The 19,298-nt window shown below is 38.4% G+C and overlaps 1 protein-coding gene across 2 annotated transcripts in view; it reads right to left on the minus strand.

Moving 5' to 3' along the window:
* Positions 1 to 19,298, minus strand: part of ppp3ca (protein phosphatase 3, catalytic subunit, alpha isozyme) — a 79,897-nt gene that overhangs the window by 15,492 nt on the left and 45,107 nt on the right. For both annotated transcript variants that reach the window (XM_073824488.1, XM_073824487.1), the window contains exons 3-6: positions 12,712 to 12,836; positions 10,094 to 10,205; positions 5,025 to 5,170; positions 4,754 to 4,893 (exon numbers count right to left, since the gene is read on the minus strand). In XM_073824488.1, coding sequence (XP_073680589.1) covers positions 4,754 to 4,893; positions 5,025 to 5,170; positions 10,094 to 10,205; positions 12,712 to 12,836 — 523 coding nt within the window. The remainder of the gene's footprint in view (positions 1 to 4,753; positions 4,894 to 5,024; positions 5,171 to 10,093; positions 10,206 to 12,711; positions 12,837 to 19,298) is intronic.

Here is a 19,298-nt window from a genome sequence, read left to right on the forward strand (position 1 = left end):
CTTCAGGTACTTTACAATTTGGACCTTCAACCCGTTGATCCCCATTGAAGTCCACTATATGGAGAAAAATCTTGGAATGTTTTTCTTAAAAACCTTAATTTCTTTGCAACTGAAGAAAGAAAGACATGAACATCTTGCATGATTTAGGGGTGAGTAAATTATCAGGACATTTTAATTCTGGAGTGATATTTTATCTCACAATGCTGTATATAACACGTCCTACAAAATAAAAGGAGATTTTGTCCTAACTAGATGCGACACAGGAAATTTCAATTTTAGAAACGGTTTCATTTCTATATTTTGTCTGGAACAACAACACAAACTATGACAGTTATAATCTCAGGTACTGATTACGTGTTTTATTCAATGTAAAAAAGTGTGAGTTTGAATATCACAACATCTTTCTGGTGACATTTATAGCCATACTGAAAGCAACAACAGATAATTTACCTCAGAACTTGAAAATAAATTTAAGCAATATGTTAAAACTGCGAACCAACAAATGTTTTCCATGACAATTTTCCCTCTTCACTAAATTTTGTCAATGGTTTTGTTTATTGGTCTACTTCTAGTTTCTGGTTTCTCTTTCTAATTAACCTTACATTGGGTTAGTCACTAAATTCATTCTCCTGTGCTTCATTCCCACCCTTCTGCATTATGTTGCATTGATAAAAAGTTATCACAAACTAAGACTGTTTAGTTGTGCTATCTTACAATCAATATATAGTAAATGGAAGTTGAAGTGTTGCCTTATGTAACCAGTTAAAACTTGAAGTAGCGATGAGGTCTTAAAATGTACGGAAAGTCTTAAAAAGGTATTAAATATAACTCCATGATTGCTGTAAATACCCTGGAGTACAGCTCCTTACAAAAGACACCGTAACAGGCAGTTTGTCATCAATTCATTTTCTTAAATTTTTCTTTGACTATGTTCTAAGCGGCCATCTAGGGGAATTTTTTCTTACTTAGATTTTTTGTCTTGTTTCCAGGCAAAATATCTAAAAATGTTTACATCAAAAAGATTTAAAAAATCATTTCTTGTTTTCAGAAAAAAACTATTTAAAATTAAGTGCATTTTTCTTGAAACAAGCAAAATAATCTGCCAATGGGGATTATTTTGCTTGTTCGAAGCATTTTAAGAATTTTTAGATATTTTGGCTGGAAACAAGACAAAAAATCTAAATAAGAAAAGCATTTTTTGCCTCATTACTCACAGTAGGCCTCTGTGTAAATAATTATTGTTGAAGTCCCCCATTAAATCAAAATGTATTTTTTCTGGTTCTTTGTATGAATATGTTAGCCTTAAGATTATCTATAGTATGCTCCAAAACATTGACAAAATTTGCATTTAGAAGATATAAGCATTCAAAACAGTCACTAACAAATTTCTATCCAATCAAATGCTCTCTAGGATCCAAAGAGTCCCGCCCACTACATTATAAATACACGCTGTAGCTGTGACTGAAATTGATCACTTGTTTACAGAGTTTGTATTTTCTGTATAGTGAATACATAGTGCACTATATAGGGAATAGGGAACGATTCAGACGGTATAAATATGCATTCCACTGGGGTGAATGAAGTCTGGTTTTGCGTATCAGACCCATTTAAATTCTACACAGAATGCTATACTTCATTATACGTGGCTTTACCGAGCTGAACGGCTGATATAAACAAAACGCTATTGGCCATTTAAAAATGGGCCGGGGCTGCTTGATATGTCCCACTCTGTCTTGCTGTTTCAGTTAAAATTACGTCAACACATAGAATAACACTGTTTCAAAGCACTTCAGTGGATCTTTAAAAGTCACTAAATGGGGTTTTTACTTCTAAACCTGATTGTTGCACTCTATTCCAATCAAAAAACAGATTTAATATCTCCTGATTTTTGATGATTCCCATTCATATTCCAAACCTGTAACATTTTCTATATTCTGTAAAACAGAAAAAGAGATGTTCAGCAGAATGTTCACACTGCTCTTTCCCATACATTGAAAATGAATGGAGACGGATGCTGTCACTGTGACAGAATGGCAACATATGCTTGCCTACAACCCAGAGAGTGTGTAAAGGAGGGTGTGAGCTGCTCTCAGTCTTTCTCTCTCTCTTTCTTTGGTGTCGTCGGCTAATGAGGGGGCACTGCTGCTTTACTGCTGCTCTACCAATCACTTCTTCCTCTGCATCTCTCTTTCTCTCTCGCTATCACTCGCTCCAGTTTGGGAAGAGGAAACGGGTCGTCATGGCAACACCACACTGCAGAGCCCTTGGGGATTGTGGGATAGATCGCGAAGCTGAGTTGCCGTTGCTGGCCGCAGTTTCTCACTCACTCCCTCCTTCCATCTCACTCTTTCTGCTGACTACAGTTCGATGCGAGAGGCTGAAAGGGCATCCCCCCCATCTCTTCATTTGACAGCTTCGCCCTAGTCTCGCATGGCCAGACGTTTGATCAGCATAAAGGCTGGTCCACTTGCAACTTAATCTGATAAATGTAATCAATATTATATTTATTAAAGCCAATTATGAATCTCATTAAGTTAGTGTTTTTACGCATTTTACATTTATTCCAAAATAATAACTCGAGGCACTAACAATTTAAACAGTATGTTATATTTGTGAACAATTTGTGAATTATATTGTTTATTCAAACTGATTTGCGAATGCTAAACGCGAATGGACACAAGAGAACCAATCACAGGCGAACATATCCAGTCATATCCAATCATATCGCGATGGAGGCATTGCCTCCTCTGATGTGACTTTACCTCATTCATTTTCAGTTACCCCCCACCAAACTCACAGCACGCTTTAGGGAGTCTGTTAAAACTCAATGGGCTCAGGGGAGGCAAGAAAGACGCGGACTCCTGAGTAACTTCACCTGCTGGTGTTGCTGTAAGACAGTGTTTCTTTAGAAAAACCAGTGATTTACACATTTTTAATGTTCTATATTGTAATATTGCAATATATTGCAGTTTTGCTCATGAATAAAATGTGATTTATATTTATTTTATTCTCTAAATGTCTTCATTTGTACAAATGCACTATGGGAAAACCATACACATAGAGGGTGCAAGTGCATAAAGGCAATCGCATAAACAAACGGAGTGAATGGAGTGAAAGAGGAGTGATTAAACACCAACATGGTGATTCAGGGAGGTGGGCAGCTCGGCGAACACTGACAACACAGATTAAAACAAATGGCTTCTGTGAGCCTTGCATAACAGAGCTGTGTGTGGGTATGTATCTGTCTAAGTAGAGTATGCAGCGTTGTGTGTATGTGCGATAAATTCAGGCATGTGTGTTCTGTAACATGGCTGCCTCTGGTATTATGCATATAGCATATACATACACTAATGAATGTAGGGCTCCAAACCACTGGCCCAAATCTACAGTTTACATCAGATGACTGTTTGATTTTGAGATCCATCTTTTCACACTGAGGACAACTGAGATGCTTACTGATGCTTCATAAGGAAAAACGACGCATTAAAAGCTGGGGGTGAAAACTTTTGAATTTGAAGACCAGGGTAAATTTAACTCATTTTGTCTACTGGGAAACATGTAATTATCTTTTGTAGCTTCTGAAGGGTAGTACTAAATGAAATAAATATGATATTTAGGCAAAATTAGAAAAATGAACATATCTTCATTCTGTTCAAAAGTTTTCACCCCCCGGCTCTTAATGCATTGTTTTTCCTCCTGAAGCATTAGTGAGCATTTTAACCTTCTGTGATAGTTAAGTCCCTCAGTTTTCCTTAGTGTGAAACGTCTATTGTAAATACAGTGTTGGATAATATCTTATTCAGGTCAGTACATGCATTTTGTATGATCTCTCTTATTTTAGTAAAATAATTATCATTTTTCAGATTTTGCAAGGTGTATGTAAACCTTTGACTTCAACTGTAGATAGATAGATAGATAGATAGATACTCAAACAAAGCTACCGTTTGCCTTCAGAAGACTACATGCTAATGCTAAAGCTAAAACACAAACATTTAAAACACAATTTTAAATGCTGGAAAACAACAGACCCATCTTCACTCTCACTCTAACAGAAACAAACACTCATTCTCGCATACACAAGTGCGCTGCTGTTCCATCAAATTTTCAGCAGAGTGTGTGAAATTTTAAGAGGGTGTTGCTTTATGCAGTCAGAGCAGAGGACAGAAAACGACATCAACCCTGAGCACCTGGAGAGACCCAACAACCCCCCACCGACTCAGCCGTCCTCACACATACATACACACACATATATACGCCCACATATGTGCACAAGATGTTACACAACATCAATGCACACACATATGGGCATTCATAGCATCGTGGCAGTGGAATTAAGACATATATATAGAATCTCTTAGAACTGTGGGCTAAAAAGTTGCAATTTAGATTTTTTATTCTGTGGCAGGAATAAGCTTCCTTTCCTTTACATTTTTGTTGTTTCATTATTTAATGGCAGATTCTTTTGACAACTTTTCCCATATGTGAATCTAGACCACAAAACCAGTCATAAGGGTCAATAATTTGAAATTTATAACTGACAGCTGAATAAATAAGCTTTCCATTGCTGTATGGTTTGTTAGGATAGGACAATACTTGGTCGATATTTGAAAATCTGGAATCTGAGGGTGCAAAAAATCTAAATATTAAGAAAATCGCCTGTCCAAATGAAGTTTTGTGGTCCAGGGTCACATACAGTCTGACAGCATATTCGCACTCAAAAACACACACCCTTAAACACACGAAAACCACCCACCTGTAAAAGTATGAGCATCCTCTGACTGTGTTGTGGCTAAAGTACTCTTGGCTCTTTTCGTTGCCGAAGTCCTCCAAGGGATCGGACCAAAGCAAATCGCACATAGGCCCGAATGCTGGGGGCTCCTTAAACCGGTCCAACTAGGCCACAGAGACACAAATATAAAACAGAATACAGAAATACACACACATATACTGCTTTCTTGTGGCCATGCATGAAATCTTTCTCCTCCCACACACAGCGCTGCTGTTCACGCATGACTTGGCAGTACCTTCTTTATGTCGTCTAAGGTCTGTATTTCTGGGGACAGGCCACCGTGGACGCACAGGAACTGCTGGTTCATGAGAGCTGCCAAGGGCAGACAGTCAAATGCGCCCATACAGGCATCGTAAACCTGCTCTGAATACTTGATTTTACCTGATACACAATGAGGGAGAAAAAAGCAAGTGAGTACAAAGGAAAACAAGACATTTTGGTAATTCTCTATTAACTAGCTATTAACTATTACTCCTGCCTTAATAATCTCTTAAATTGCTGCTTATGAAAAGTTACTGACAATAAAATGTGGCGTTACAATAATTTTCGCTTTGCGTTCTTCTTTTGAGGTAAATTCTGGCTTATTCCTCTCACACGTCTACTTCTAGAAACGAAAAGTATCCAAGATGAAATTGAATGTTCACTTTTGTTTACGGAGGTAAAGTGGGCATTTACCTACATGTCCGCCCGTCTACCGTGGATGTTTAAAATTTGAAAAGTAAAGCCGCTTGTGCGCGTGATTACATTAGAGATGAGTTTAGATGGAGAAACTGAAACTTGCGTTGGTATCATACAGATTACTTAATCAGAGAAAATTTTTTGACGTGACTTACTTCATTTAAAAGTAGACAATTCAAGCTTTATATACATATATTATACAATTTCATGTCTGTGCGGCAGGTATTCGCAAAGATTCAAGTTGTTTTATTTACATGTCTGTGAGGAGAAGTGACGGAGACCGAGGCGGCACCCTGTATATTTTCTTTATTTTACAAAAGCACATTGTTTTCTTGTTATTATGACTATACAAAAATAAAAGTAGATCCTTTAGAGTTTCATAATGATGGGGTATTTTTTTTAGCTCTTTTCGTGGTCATCAAGGAAAAACAAGACAGACAGGATGTTTTTCATGTCCGTGGACTGAAGCGACCCCAATAACGTGATATTTAGCCTTTGGAAGGTGTCTCTCACATTGTCCCACAGAATTAAATAGTGTAGATTAGTGTACAGTGTTTTATATTTTATATTGGGGTATCCAAGTTATTTGACATATTTAAACATTTTTTTAAGTAACTCAGTAGTTACTTTCCCTGGTAATTAGTTACTTTTATAATGATGTAACTCAGTTACTAACTCAGTTATTGTTTGTGAGAAGGAACTATAACTAATTACTTTTTGAAAGTACCATGCACAACACTGCTAATAAACAGCCAATATGCTAGTAATAGGCCTACTAATAAGCAAATAGTTAATAGTGAGAACTGGTCCTACAGAGTTACCATAATTTTTTATATTTTAAACTATTCTCTTATCAATACAATAGTTGTTTCTCAGTTTTGCAAAGACATTTTAATGCTAGCGTAACAAAATGAAGAGCAACATATATGCAATAGTTGTGTAACTGATGCTTTCTTTGTGAATTTTCGTACTTGCCATGCTCTGTCATGATGGGAAATGTAGTTTAATAAAAAGCATTTATTTTTTACTTTATCATTATTTTTTTCTTGACAGTAAAAACTAAATAACATCAACAATTCACAATTATGTTTACTGATAAATATAAATTTTTTTTGAAAACTCAGTGCTTAAAAAAATCCCCTTTGCTATGGTTTTCATGTGCATTTTTTATTGTTATTTGTGTGTTTTATTATTTTTATTTTATTTTGTCTTATTTTTACCTAAAGTCCACTTTTAATGTTAGTTAAGCTTTCACTATCAAAACAGACTGAAAAAAAAAAAGAAAATTACCCCATGATTTACTCATCCTCAATCCATCCTAGGTGTATATGACTTTGTTTTTACAGACAAATACAGTCAAAGTTGTATTAAAAATTGTCCTGGCTCTTCCAAGCTTTATAATGGCAGTGAATGGGTGTTGAGATTTTGAAGTCCAATAAAGTGCATTCACCCATCATAAAAATTCCTCCACATCGCTCCAGGGATTAATAAAGTCATTCTGAAGTGGTCTGATGCGTTTGTGTAAGAAAAATATCCATATTTAAAACTTTAAATAGACTTTTATATAAGCCGAGAGGAGACTGGTTTTCCTTTGCTGTAAACAAAACTTGGCTCTTACGAGACTAGCATATTCCCACAAGGGATTACACTACACCTATGTCATCCACTATTATGAAGAATGGATGCACTTTATTGGACTTCAAAATCTCAACACCCATTATAAAGCTTGGAAGAGCCAGGACATTTTTTAATGTCTATCATTGTATTCATCTGAAAGAAGAAAGTCATAAGAAAGGCTTGAGGGTGAGTAAATCATGGGGTAATTTGAATTTTTGGCTGAACTATTCCTTTAAGACAAGTTATGATTGGCTATTTTTAGCATAATGGCGTAGTTTACACTGTAGTTGTTAGGCATGACTGGGACTGCATTGTTAACATTAAAGTAAGTTAAGATAGTACATCAAGTTCTTTCATTTCAAAAGCTTGTTTTCCACAGTATGCCCCCTCAGGGTAAAACAAAGGTAAGTCACTATGAGAAAGAAACAAGAGGTGACATCATGTTTTTTTCTGTACAGTTCTTTTGCAAAAAACAACCTAATATTTGTACCAAACAACAGCTATTTTGTTATAACAGCACTTATCATGTTTTTCTCCAGTCTCATTAGATTCCTACTGGGACCGAACTTTAGCGGTCAGCCCCATGTGTCTCAGTGCGTCACAAACACTCACACACAAGATAAACAGTGTCTCCAGACGGAGGAGGGTTTTTTTTTCTCTCAGTGTGTCGACGCGTGTCCTATTCTCATTATGTCTCAATACGCCGCCTCTCAAAAGCATTTGTAACCATGGCGACAGGTCAGTGGAGTAGACACAGAAAGAGTTTGCTGTCAACTCCGCACCTCTCCCTCCCACCTCACCTGTCTCTGTGCTCCGCCGCTCGGCCTCATGGGAAAACTCCATTCTGAAGCATTACCTCATACTCCACGTCCCACCCCTCCTCCAACCCTCCCAACTGCTCTGCGTTATAAACCTCATTCACTTTAAATGGAAAGATTTGTCCTTTCAGGAACAATAGACAGTGTAGGAAATTGTCAAAGTGATTTGAAGGTTGTGCTCCGTTATTCTAATTTGGTTATTTTTAGTGAAATACAAGGATATGGAATTCATATACAGATTTTAAACTGTCATTATTCTGAAACATGAACTACAATTCAAATAAACATATACATATGTAAACACAACATGTAAAAACATTACATCAAATATAACTTAAAATAAAAACATGTGACCCTGGACCTCAAAATCAGTCATTAGGGTACATTTTCTAAAAATGAACTTTATACTTCATCTAAAAGGTGGATTAACAATCTTTCCATTGATGTATGGTTTGTTAGGATAGGACAATATTTGGCCGAGATACAATTTGAAAATCTGGAAATCTCAAAATTTTGAGTAAATCGCCTTTAAAGTTCTTAGCAATGCATATTACTAACCAAAAATTACGTTTTGATATATTTACAGTAGGAAATTTACAAAATGTCTTCATGGAACATGATTTTTACTTAATATCCTAATGATTTTGTGCATAAAAGAAAAATCTAAAATTTTGACCCTATTTTGGCTATTGCTACAAAAATACCCATGCTCCTTAGGACTAGTTTTGTGGTCTATGGTCACATATATAAAAATGATGACAAATCAATCTCTTCTATTAATAGTTGAAGACAAGTTGTCAAAAAAAAAAAAAATTCTGTGAAATATAGGAAAATATATGGATATGGAATTTATCTACTCCTTTTTAAATCATCACCTGAAACATGAATTATAAATCAAATATACACCATACAAAGCAAATTATTACCAACCTTGAAATCTAAATATAAATGATATTAAAAAAATATACACTATGATTTAACATTTTGGGTTTGGTATGATTTTTTAACATTTATTTAAGGAACGTACTCGGTTACTAACGTAACCTCGGTTCTCTCTAGAAGAGGGAACGAGTACTGCGTAAGATATCTCGCGGAAAAGGATTTTCCCCCTAGCGTAAGATATCTTACGCAGTACGAGAGACCTCTCGTAAGAGAACTCTTTTATGTTCACAGAGGCTGCGTTTTTTAATGAAAAATACAGTAAAACAGTAATATTAAAATAAGAGGGATCATACAAAATGCAGAATGCAAATGCTAAATAAGATAGTCCATAAGAGAAAACAATAATTGAATTTATAAAAATGACCCCATTCAAAAGTTTACATACACTTGATTCTTAACAATGTGTTGTTACCTGAATGATCCACAGCTGTGTGTGTGTGTTTTTTTTGTTTAGTGATAGTTGTTCATGAGTCCCTTGTTTGTCCTGAACACTTAAACTGCCTGCTGTTCTTCAGAAAAGTCCTTTAGGTCCCACAGATTCTTTGGTTTTTCAGCATTTTTGTGTATTTGAACCCTTTCCAACAATAACTGTATGGTTTTCAGATCGATCTTTCCACACTAAGGACAACTGAGGGACTCATATACAACTATTACAGAAGGTTTAAACACTTACTGATGCTTCAAAAGGAAAAAAAAATGTATTAAGAGCCGGGGGTGAAAACTTTTGAAATTTAAAGACCAGAGTAAATTTGACTTATTTTGTCTTCAGGAGAACATGTAAGTATCTTTTGTAGCTTCTGAAAGGCAGTACTAAATGAAAGAAATATGATATTGAGGCAAAATAAGAACAACGTACTCATCTTCATTCTGTTCAAAGGTTTTCACCCCTAAAAAGTAACATGCGTTTTGTATGATCCCTCTTATTTTAGCAAAATAATTAACATTTTGCAAATTCTGCAAGGTGTATGTAAACTTTTGCCTTCAACTGTATATAATATAATTAATATAGCATTTACATCAAATATAATTTTTGTAACATTATGGACACTTTTGATCAATTGAATCCATCTTTGATTAATTAAAATGTTAAAAGTATAAATACCAACCCCAAACTTTTAAACCATAAACTACTAATGAAAAAGCTTCTATGTTGCATTTTTATACCAGTTTTGCCATTACAATGTATTTTAGCAGCATACTAAAACAGCATTGCAAGCACAGTTTGACCAAAGACCGGGTGAATACTCACATTCTTGTTTGAAGGTGAAATATTCTGTCAAATGTCTACATTCATGATTTCCTCTCAGTAAAAATAGCGTCTTTGGGTAGAGGATTTTCAGTGACCACAGGTACAGAACACACTAAAGAGAAGGAGAGAGAAAAACAGCTGAAACATATGGTCACATCCATGAGATACCTACAAACACCATGCTAATGTAGGCCAGCGCAAGGCCTGTGTAGTGTTAATGATACTCTTCCAATTACATTACATATGTTATCTCATCTTCTGTCAGTCCCCATCACCTTCACTGGCTGCCCTCGGACCAAACCATACATGGGCTTCCTCCTTTCCCTTTACTGCTAATATACACACAACCAGGCTGACTAACTCATGCTGAGCTCATGTATTAATGCTTTAGCAAATAGAAGAAGAATTCTTGAGCTGACTGATTTAATTGAGCAGTCTGTGTTGAGATGTGTTCGCAGAGCTAATCATGGCCTGCAGTTAAAGATGGCAGAAATTGGACATGTCAAAGAATGTGAATGTCAGAGCCCAGTGCTTACAGATGACTGATTCCTCTTCTCTGTTTAAAGCTGGAGGATGATTCCTTGACGTGTGTGACAGAATTGCCCATTCTTGTTATCAAAGGAACACTTGAGAGGTACAAGATAACTGGGATGAGACTATCAGGCAATAACTGAGCCTACTTGGTCAACAGAAACTGTTGTTTATGCTTTCATGAGCATTTAAATAGATAGTTCAACAAAAAATTTAAACTCTGAATTAATATTTATAATTTTTATTTTTATTAAATTTATTTATTTATAATTTTTTTTTTTTTTTAAATGTAACTTTAGTAAGTTTTCATAGAGTTCATGGAATATTGAGTTATGCACATATTGTATTTGTTAGGGTCAGCAATCTTTACGTTAAACTGATCGGGCAGACCAAACCATAAGTCATAGAGACTTGAAACTTGTAGGGATGGTAGTACTCACACTGTCTACAATGTCACCAAGTCTCGTCCCAATCGGCCTGACGGGGGCGCAATCAGCAATCAAAAGTATGAAATCGCTCATAACTTCGTAACCGTTAATTGCAGACTCAAGTGTCTTTATGTCATTGAAGTGTGTCCGTCACCCTGGTGAAATTTTGGGGTATTTTTCATTTTTTGAAAAACCTATTTTTGCGAACTAGTCCTAGGGGTTTCGCCTGATTGGAACCAAACCAGTGCAGAAACCTTCTGTGGAGAGTGAATCAATAATTATCAGAAAAAAGTTTAACTTTTGCTCACTGTCGCAAAGGGATGCCAAAACGATCGAAAAAGGCAGGGCTGCCCTTACTAAAACGGCTATAACTTTTAAACGGAATGAGATATCTTCGTCAAAATCACCACACATATATAAGAGCTGAATCTGAGGTCACATGAAAAAAGCTGTGGATCTCGGCCACTTGGTGAAGAATAAGCAGGAAAAAACAATAAAATGGCCATAACTACTCAACCGTTTGTGAAAATCGGTACACACATTCTTGGTCCAAAGTGCCACAAGCGTCTGTAAGGAAATTTGCGTATCTTAAAAAACACAGGCGCCATAGACCGATGAACTTTGAGCACCTAATAGACAAGGTTAACGGAGGTTGAAAAGAAAGAAACTCTGTGGGCCTGTTTGACTTTCGACTTTAAAGGTCTGTGAGAAATTTGAAAGAAATCGGCCACTGGGGGCTGTATAGCATTTTTTCAAGGGCATAAACAATTGAATATTGCACGTTTTTTCACACATATTTATATCATACGATAGACCTCTTCATTCTGAACAACTTTAGAACCACTGCTGTCAATCAAACCGTTGAGAAGATGTGAAAAACCTACTTTTGCGAACTAGTCTTAGGTTTTTTCCTTAATTTGAAAAAAAAAAAAAAAAAAACTGCAGTACAAGTCTTTGGACTCTCTTGGTCAATATTTACCCATTGGGTAGCTATTACAGGGTTGTTCATAAAAGAGGCCTGTCCAAATATGCCCAAAAGCCTATAAAACCTAAACGAAAACTCAAAACTTCACAAAACCTGGTGAGTACATGCGACAGGTGATTCTAAGCATGCAAAGTTTTAGGGAGATTGGACCATAGGTGGTGCTATAACAGTCATGATCATTAAAAAACATCATATTTTTATGGAAAATGACCAGGATTTGGCCAAAAATGCGTTTTAATCATCGATTTAGGTGGTAACTGGCATGCTACATAAAATGTAATATCTTTTTCATATGTGCTTGAATTCAGTAATCGCTGCTTGCAGCTATGTTATTCTTTTCTTTTTTTTAAAAACTACAACAGCACACTTATACTTTTAGCTGAAGTATTGTTAAAATGAATGTTTATAAATATTTATTTTATTAATATTGATAAATGCTTCTTTATTATCACATTTAACCTCCTTTGTAGTTTTTGTAGAATTTGTTTATTTTGAATAAAAAATTTGACTTAATTTGAATCATTCATTTATTTTTGTTTTGGGGTAAACTATCCCTTTAACGCATATTCAATCTGGACCTGGTTATGACTTAAATTAACATTTTCATTCAAATGAATCATTTCTTTCAATTAACATGATGGATGCATATACTGTAGTATTGCAACTTTTCTCACCTCGATACTGAAGTAACCCCGGTCCACATAGTCGCCCAGAAAGAGGTATCGTGTCGTGGCTGGAGAGCCTCCCACCTCAAACAGTTTCATCAGGTCGAAAAACTGCCCATGGATGTCACCACACACTGCATAAAGATAGAGAAGGCAGCAGAGAAAGAGAAAGAGAAAGAGAGGGATATATTGACTAGCTGAGCTGGATGCAAATAGCCTCAACTGTTTGTTCAATATACAGGATATACAAACATTAATCCATTGCGGATTCATACAGCCACAGCTATTAAAATCACACTGTAACTGCAGCTCTGTGCTAGATATAATCCCTTAATATCAACCGCTAGACTGCTCAAGCCATAATGAACTGATCGAACTGACAATGACAGCTGTGCACATCTGGGAGAGTAAACCTATATGAAACATAGCTGGCCTGAAGATCTATGTTGGTCCTTTGCAACATAATTCTCTCTCGATGACAGAGAGAGAGCGAGAGAGGGAGAGAAATGCAAACTCCTGTTGCCATGGAGACATGAATTTGATGAGAATAAAGAATGAAGTAAATGAGGAGTTTGCGTTGGCATGGAGATGCTGCCTAAGCGTTTGCCCCAGAGGCCTCTCAGCCTGTAGTGTGTGTGGGTGTGGCCACGGACCAAGAGGGAAACACACGCATTTAAATCCCTCTTAGCTCATGCATCACGTAAGAATTCCCAGATATCAAGCCCACATCGCTGACATACAAAGATTTGGAGGTTGAAATTAGAAAGTGTGTTTGTTCCGACTCTGAGCTTGTGGGAAGGGAAACGAGTTTGAGGATTTCAGTCAAACTCCGGCGCTTGAGGAATCTGGTTTTACAGCGCAAGTCCAGATTGTGTGATATGACCTACTGTAAGTGCGTCACCATGCTGAGACCTGTGAAAAAAATGTGGAGCATCTCACTTCCTGTTTCTCCCACTTTAAAGACACCCAGACATCGTTTAACAAGCAGTTTTCCTTTCCTTCAGTGTAAATGTTTGGGATTGATAATATCTTTTTAATGTTTTTGGAAGAAGTCTCATATGTTCACCAAGGCTGCATTTACAGTTGAGGTCAAAAGTTTACATATACTTTGCAGAATCTGCAAAATGTTAATTATTTAACCAAAATAAGAGGGATCATACAAAATGTAGATCAAGGTAAATTTAACTTATTTTAACTTCTGGGAAACATGTAAGTATCTTTTGTAGGTTCTGAAGCACAGTAGTAAATAAAAAGAAATATGATATTTAGGCAAAATAAGAAAAATCTACACATCTTCATTCTGTTCAAAAGTTTTCACCCCCACCTCTTTCCTTCTGAAGCATCAGTGATCAGTCCCTCAGTTGTCCTCATTGTGAAAAGATGGATCTCAAAATCATACAGTCATTGTCGGAAAGGGTCCAAATACACAAAAATGCTGAAAAAAACAGAATTTGTGGGACCTGAAGGATTTTTCCTGTTCAGGACAAACAAGAGACGCATGAACAACTATCAGTAAGCGTTTGAACGTCCTGTAAACATTTAGCAGATTCTGCAAGGTATATGTAAACCTTTGACCTCAACTGTATTTGACTTTATGTCATTATTTTGATGGATTGGAGCAGTATATTATTGTTTTATGTAAAGGTAGTCTGTTGTGATTGGTACTCCTCTTTGTACCAATCACAACAGACTTGGACAGCTGACCAATCAGAGCAGAGCACATTTGTGGAAGGGAGAGGTTTACAGACAGAACTGCTTCGAATGAACCATTTAAAAATCATTAGGACACTTTAATATACCATATGACCTGCTCTTTAAAACGTGTTTAAAAAAATTGCTGAATAGAAGTATTCATTTCTTTTAAAAAACTGACCCCAGTTTTAGTAACTGACCTCAATCTACTGAAACACAATAGCATGATACAGAATAGGGACACAGGATATAGAACAGGACAAAACTAAACACAGTCTCAAGGAAAATCATAACTATTTTACAAACTCGTATGAGTCATATGATTTAGTATGATCTGCTTATGCTCCAGTGATGGTTGTGTTTAGGTGTGGGGTTCATACGATATTTCCAACAAGCAAAATAGTTACATTTTCCCATTAGACAACACTTTTCAAAATGACTAATTTTGTTGCCTGAATGACTACCCAACTAATCAGTCTTAAGGGAACCATGTATAACAGGCTGGCCACATGTTCATCAGACCCTATTTGAACCCGGTTCATATAAGGTGTTTACATATGATGCTTTCGAAAACTAAGCTAAGTAGAGTAAAATAAAAAAACAATGTGTCTCAAAACATTAATACATGCTAGTGATGACGGAAAACTCCAAAAACAAGGTTAGACAGGTCATAGTCTCGTGTAACCAGACCGTCTAATGGAAGTTCGCTTGGTCGCTTTGAATGGCCAAGGTCCGCTCTATGACTGACAGGTTAAACAACCAATCACGTTTTGTTTTGTGCTGCATTATGCCACAAAATGTCACCACAATAACAAAATGGTATGTAAAACTTTTGGATGTATTTTAAAGACTCTACATATGCTGCAAACTTTACATATTTCACATACTTTTGAAAATCCAGTGTTTATTTGATTCTGATCTCACTCATTGTCACAACTGTAAACATGACGACTTTCTTCTTCCATGAGGGGGTTTGGCATCATGGCATCTTTGTTTCCAGGTGGAGCTTTAAAGAACACAACAATCACGTCTCCCGGAAACCCTGTTCAGCCAACAGTCAACGGGTTTGATGTCTGAGGCTGAGACTAGCCATGTCATGACCAAATACGTCTGTTCTGAATGTATACAGCTGTAGCCCAGTACAGGGTCAGCATGCTAATTACAGGAGAAGTTCACTTCCAGAACAAAAATGTACAGATAATTTACTCACCCCCTTGTCCTCCAAGATGTTCATGTCTTTCTTCCTTAAGTCGATAAGAAATTATGTTTCTTGAGGAAAACATTTCAGGAATTATCTCCATATAATGGATTTCAATGGTGCCCCCAAGTTTGAACTTCCAAAATACAGTTTAAATGCAGCTTCAAATGGCTCTAAACGATCCCAGCCAATAAAGAAGGGTCTTATCTACATTGAAGAAGAAAATGAGACAGGAGTTTTTTGGCATATCCTAACTGTATTGCCTCCCATGGTGCAACGCCTTGTCGTGGCGGTGAGGCTTGCGTGTTCTTATGATCCCAAGAGCTATGCCGACGGGAGCCTAGTGCTCCTGGTAGGTCCAACCTAGCCAGACAGGTTGAGGGGGAGGAGCCAGACGAAGCATGCACCCCGGTCCTCCAGGTTCGGGGGTTGGGCTCAGGGCTAACAACCCCGACCCATAAAAAAACCCAAATGTTACAGAAACAGCAACAAAGAAAATCTCCGCAACTGGCTGCAGGGATTCTCCAGAGTCCCATCCGGTGAATTGTATGAATGACAGTGGTGAAAGCCGAAAGGAAACCACTGACAGGAAGATGGAAGTCCTAAGCGCCAAGATCACAGCGGAGATGAGACGATATAGCCTGCGCATCCTGGGGGTCAGCGAGAGCAGGTGGACCGGATCAGGTAAAATGAAGACCAGCACAGGTGAGACGGTACTGTACTCTGGAAGGGAGGACGATCGGCACCACGAGGGTGTTGGCATCGTCCTTCACAGAGGAACAAAGAAAACCCTGATGCAGTGGAAGCCGGTTAGCAGCAGACTCATGAGCGCCAGGATGAGAGGACGACACGTCAACATCACCCTGATCCAGTGCTATGCCCCAACAAACGATGGTGACGAGGAGGCCAAGGATGTGTTTTATGAACGGCTCCAGTCCGAACTGGAAGCAGCTCCACGTCACGACCTCATCGTCATCATGGGAGACCTCAATGCCAAGGTGGGGAGCAACAACACTCACCATGACAGAGCCATGGGGACACATGGATGTGGTGTTATGAACGACAACGGGGAGCGCCTGGTGGAGTTCTGCACCTTGAACAACATGGTCATCGGTGGAACCCTGTTCCCTCATTGGAAAATCCACAAGCTGACCTGGTGTTCACCCAATGGAAGAGACAAGAACCAGATTGACCATCTCATGATCAACGGCACATGGAGGCGGTCGCTGCTGGACGTCAAGGTGAAAAGAGGGGCGGACGTCGGCAGCGATCATCACCTTGTGACTGCACTGATAAGATTAAAATTGCAAAGCACAGGCCGCAAAACAACCATGCGGAAACACTTTGATGTCAGCAGGCTGCGAGACACCAAGGTGAAGACCGCTTTTGTGGTACAAGTAAGGAACAGGTTTCAGGCACTGCAAGCCCTAGATCAGTGGTTCTCAATCCTGGTCCTGGGGGACCCCTGCTCTGCACATTTTGCATGTCTCCCTTATTTAACACACCTGATTGAGATCATCAGCTCATTAGGAGAGAGATCCATGAACTGAACTAACAAGCTGAAGATCTCAATCAGGTGTGTTAAATAAGAGAGACATGCAAAATGTGCAGAGCAGGGGTCCTCCAGGACTAGGATTGAGAACCAGTGCCCTAGATGAAGAAGCAGGAAGGGCAGATGAGATCAACAAGCAGTGGGAACAGGTGGCTTTATTGTACTCCAAAAGCAGTGAAGCATGTGTGGGTTACAAATGGAAAAAGAAAAAAGAGTGGCTGGCTGAGAATACCTGGAAGGCCATCACCGAAAGACGTAACCTCAAGAAAAAACTGACAGAAGCTAAATCAGGGAGATTGCAGGAAAGATACCTACAACAGTACAGAGAAGTTAACAAGACTGTGAAAAGAATGGTAAGAGCGGACAAGCGAGCCTTCATGGATAACCTGGCAATGTAAGCAAAGGACCATGAAGAATTGATTAGACTATTGTCATTTGCTAACTACTGCAATCTCATGTGAGTGACAAGTTGTTCGAAGCGAGATTTATGTCCCGCCCTCAAGCCAGTGCACACGCCATCAGAAAAAAATAGGGTGAGGGGAAGTTAATCATTTTGATTAAAGATTACAGGGGCACTGAGTTTCTAACAAATGATTATGTGGATCTATAAATAATTTAAACACGAAAAATTAAAAAGTGTCAATTTGGATTTCAATGCGACTCTAAAAGCGCAAAGTGAAATTATTCAACATTTAGGAGTATGCTGAAAAAGCTGAAAAAAAGTTTAATTCTGTTTCTGACTGAACTCTAATGTTTGTTTCCTCAACACACCAGCATTCATTTCTCAAGCTTAATAAATATCATGTTGGCCTCCTTTTCGTATAACTCTAGTTCGGTACAGGGACACAAGCATTCTGTCAGGCTCTGCCCAAACAGCTCTTTACTTGGAGATCAATAGCCAAATCGATAGATCCATTCTCAAAACGACCATTCATTTAACCTTAAACGTCTCAGGGGAAGCAGCTTAAATTAAGATTCCTCTCGTCAAATGAATTAGCGGACTTATCTGGCCTAAATCATAAAGCAGCCGCAAGCAGTCCGCCGAGCCTGACATACATGCAAAATGGGCCATTAACATGAACCATTAACACACATTATAGAGCAAAAGCCCAAGAAGTAATCAAGCACCGCGGAGTTGTCAGGAAGAACGAAAGCTGCAAGAGGAAATGATGCCGAGAAGGGCTAAAGGGAGCGTTTTCTGGAAGGCCGGGGCCACGGGGGCTGCAGTTAGCGCTGTTTCGCTCTCTTTCTTTCTGCTGGTGAATGACAGCGAGGTGACAAGTTGAACTCTCTCACTTATCTGCACGCTCTCGCTCCTCCACCAACTGGTAAAGAGATTCTTCCGCCCCCTTGTATTCAGCTGTTACCGCTCCAGCCTTCTCACGCTGTGCTTATTTCCCTTCTCTCACCCTGCCTCCTCTACTGCACCCAAGCCATCGATAAAAACCCAGATGCATTGTGGGAAACGGTGCACGACACCATCTGATTTCGTCTCATAGGAGGCGGGAGATCTAAGATGTTACGAGTGCAGCGGATCATTAAAAACACATTTATTTTATCCGCACTGCTGTTGTTGTGTGTGCGTGGAAGGGTCTCGCAGGAGCAGGAGTTGTCCATATATACCCAGTGGGCTCCTTCCCTCTAGATGCCTGGTTTTCTCTTGACGACTTCAAACTTGCTCGTCTGTCTGAAAGCCCCGTTGTTTAAGTCTTTGTAGACATGGATAGGTTTATATAATCTGAATCGGAGGGAGAAAAAAAATGCAGATATGCCCAGTCACGTTGCAGAATCAGAGCTGCATAATGCATGGGCAAATCTGCGCCCAGGCTGTGTTAGTAAGTGGCGTTTACTGTATATAAATGAGCGGATCCTGCATATTGAGACATTACTTTATGCATGAAGAGGTATATGAATTGTGCATGAAAATGATCCTGGGTCCCGGTGTTAAGTGCTTCTGTTTAAACGAACTGGCTGGTTCGCTGAGCTGATTTTAACTGTGCTTGAGGAGAAACAGGTATTAAATGTGCAATTAACATGCTTGTTCACATTCTCGGGTCACATGCCGCCCCAGCGCATGAGGGGAAGAATGTAGATGGAATCCGATGTGTGTCACGGTGACTCTGTTATGATCTCCCACTGTGCCGACTGAATGCT

The sequence above is a fragment of the Garra rufa genome, chromosome 19, assembly GCF_049309525.1.
Source record: "Garra rufa chromosome 19, GarRuf1.0, whole genome shotgun sequence".
Taxonomy (NCBI): Eukaryota; Metazoa; Chordata; class Actinopteri; order Cypriniformes; family Cyprinidae; genus Garra; species Garra rufa.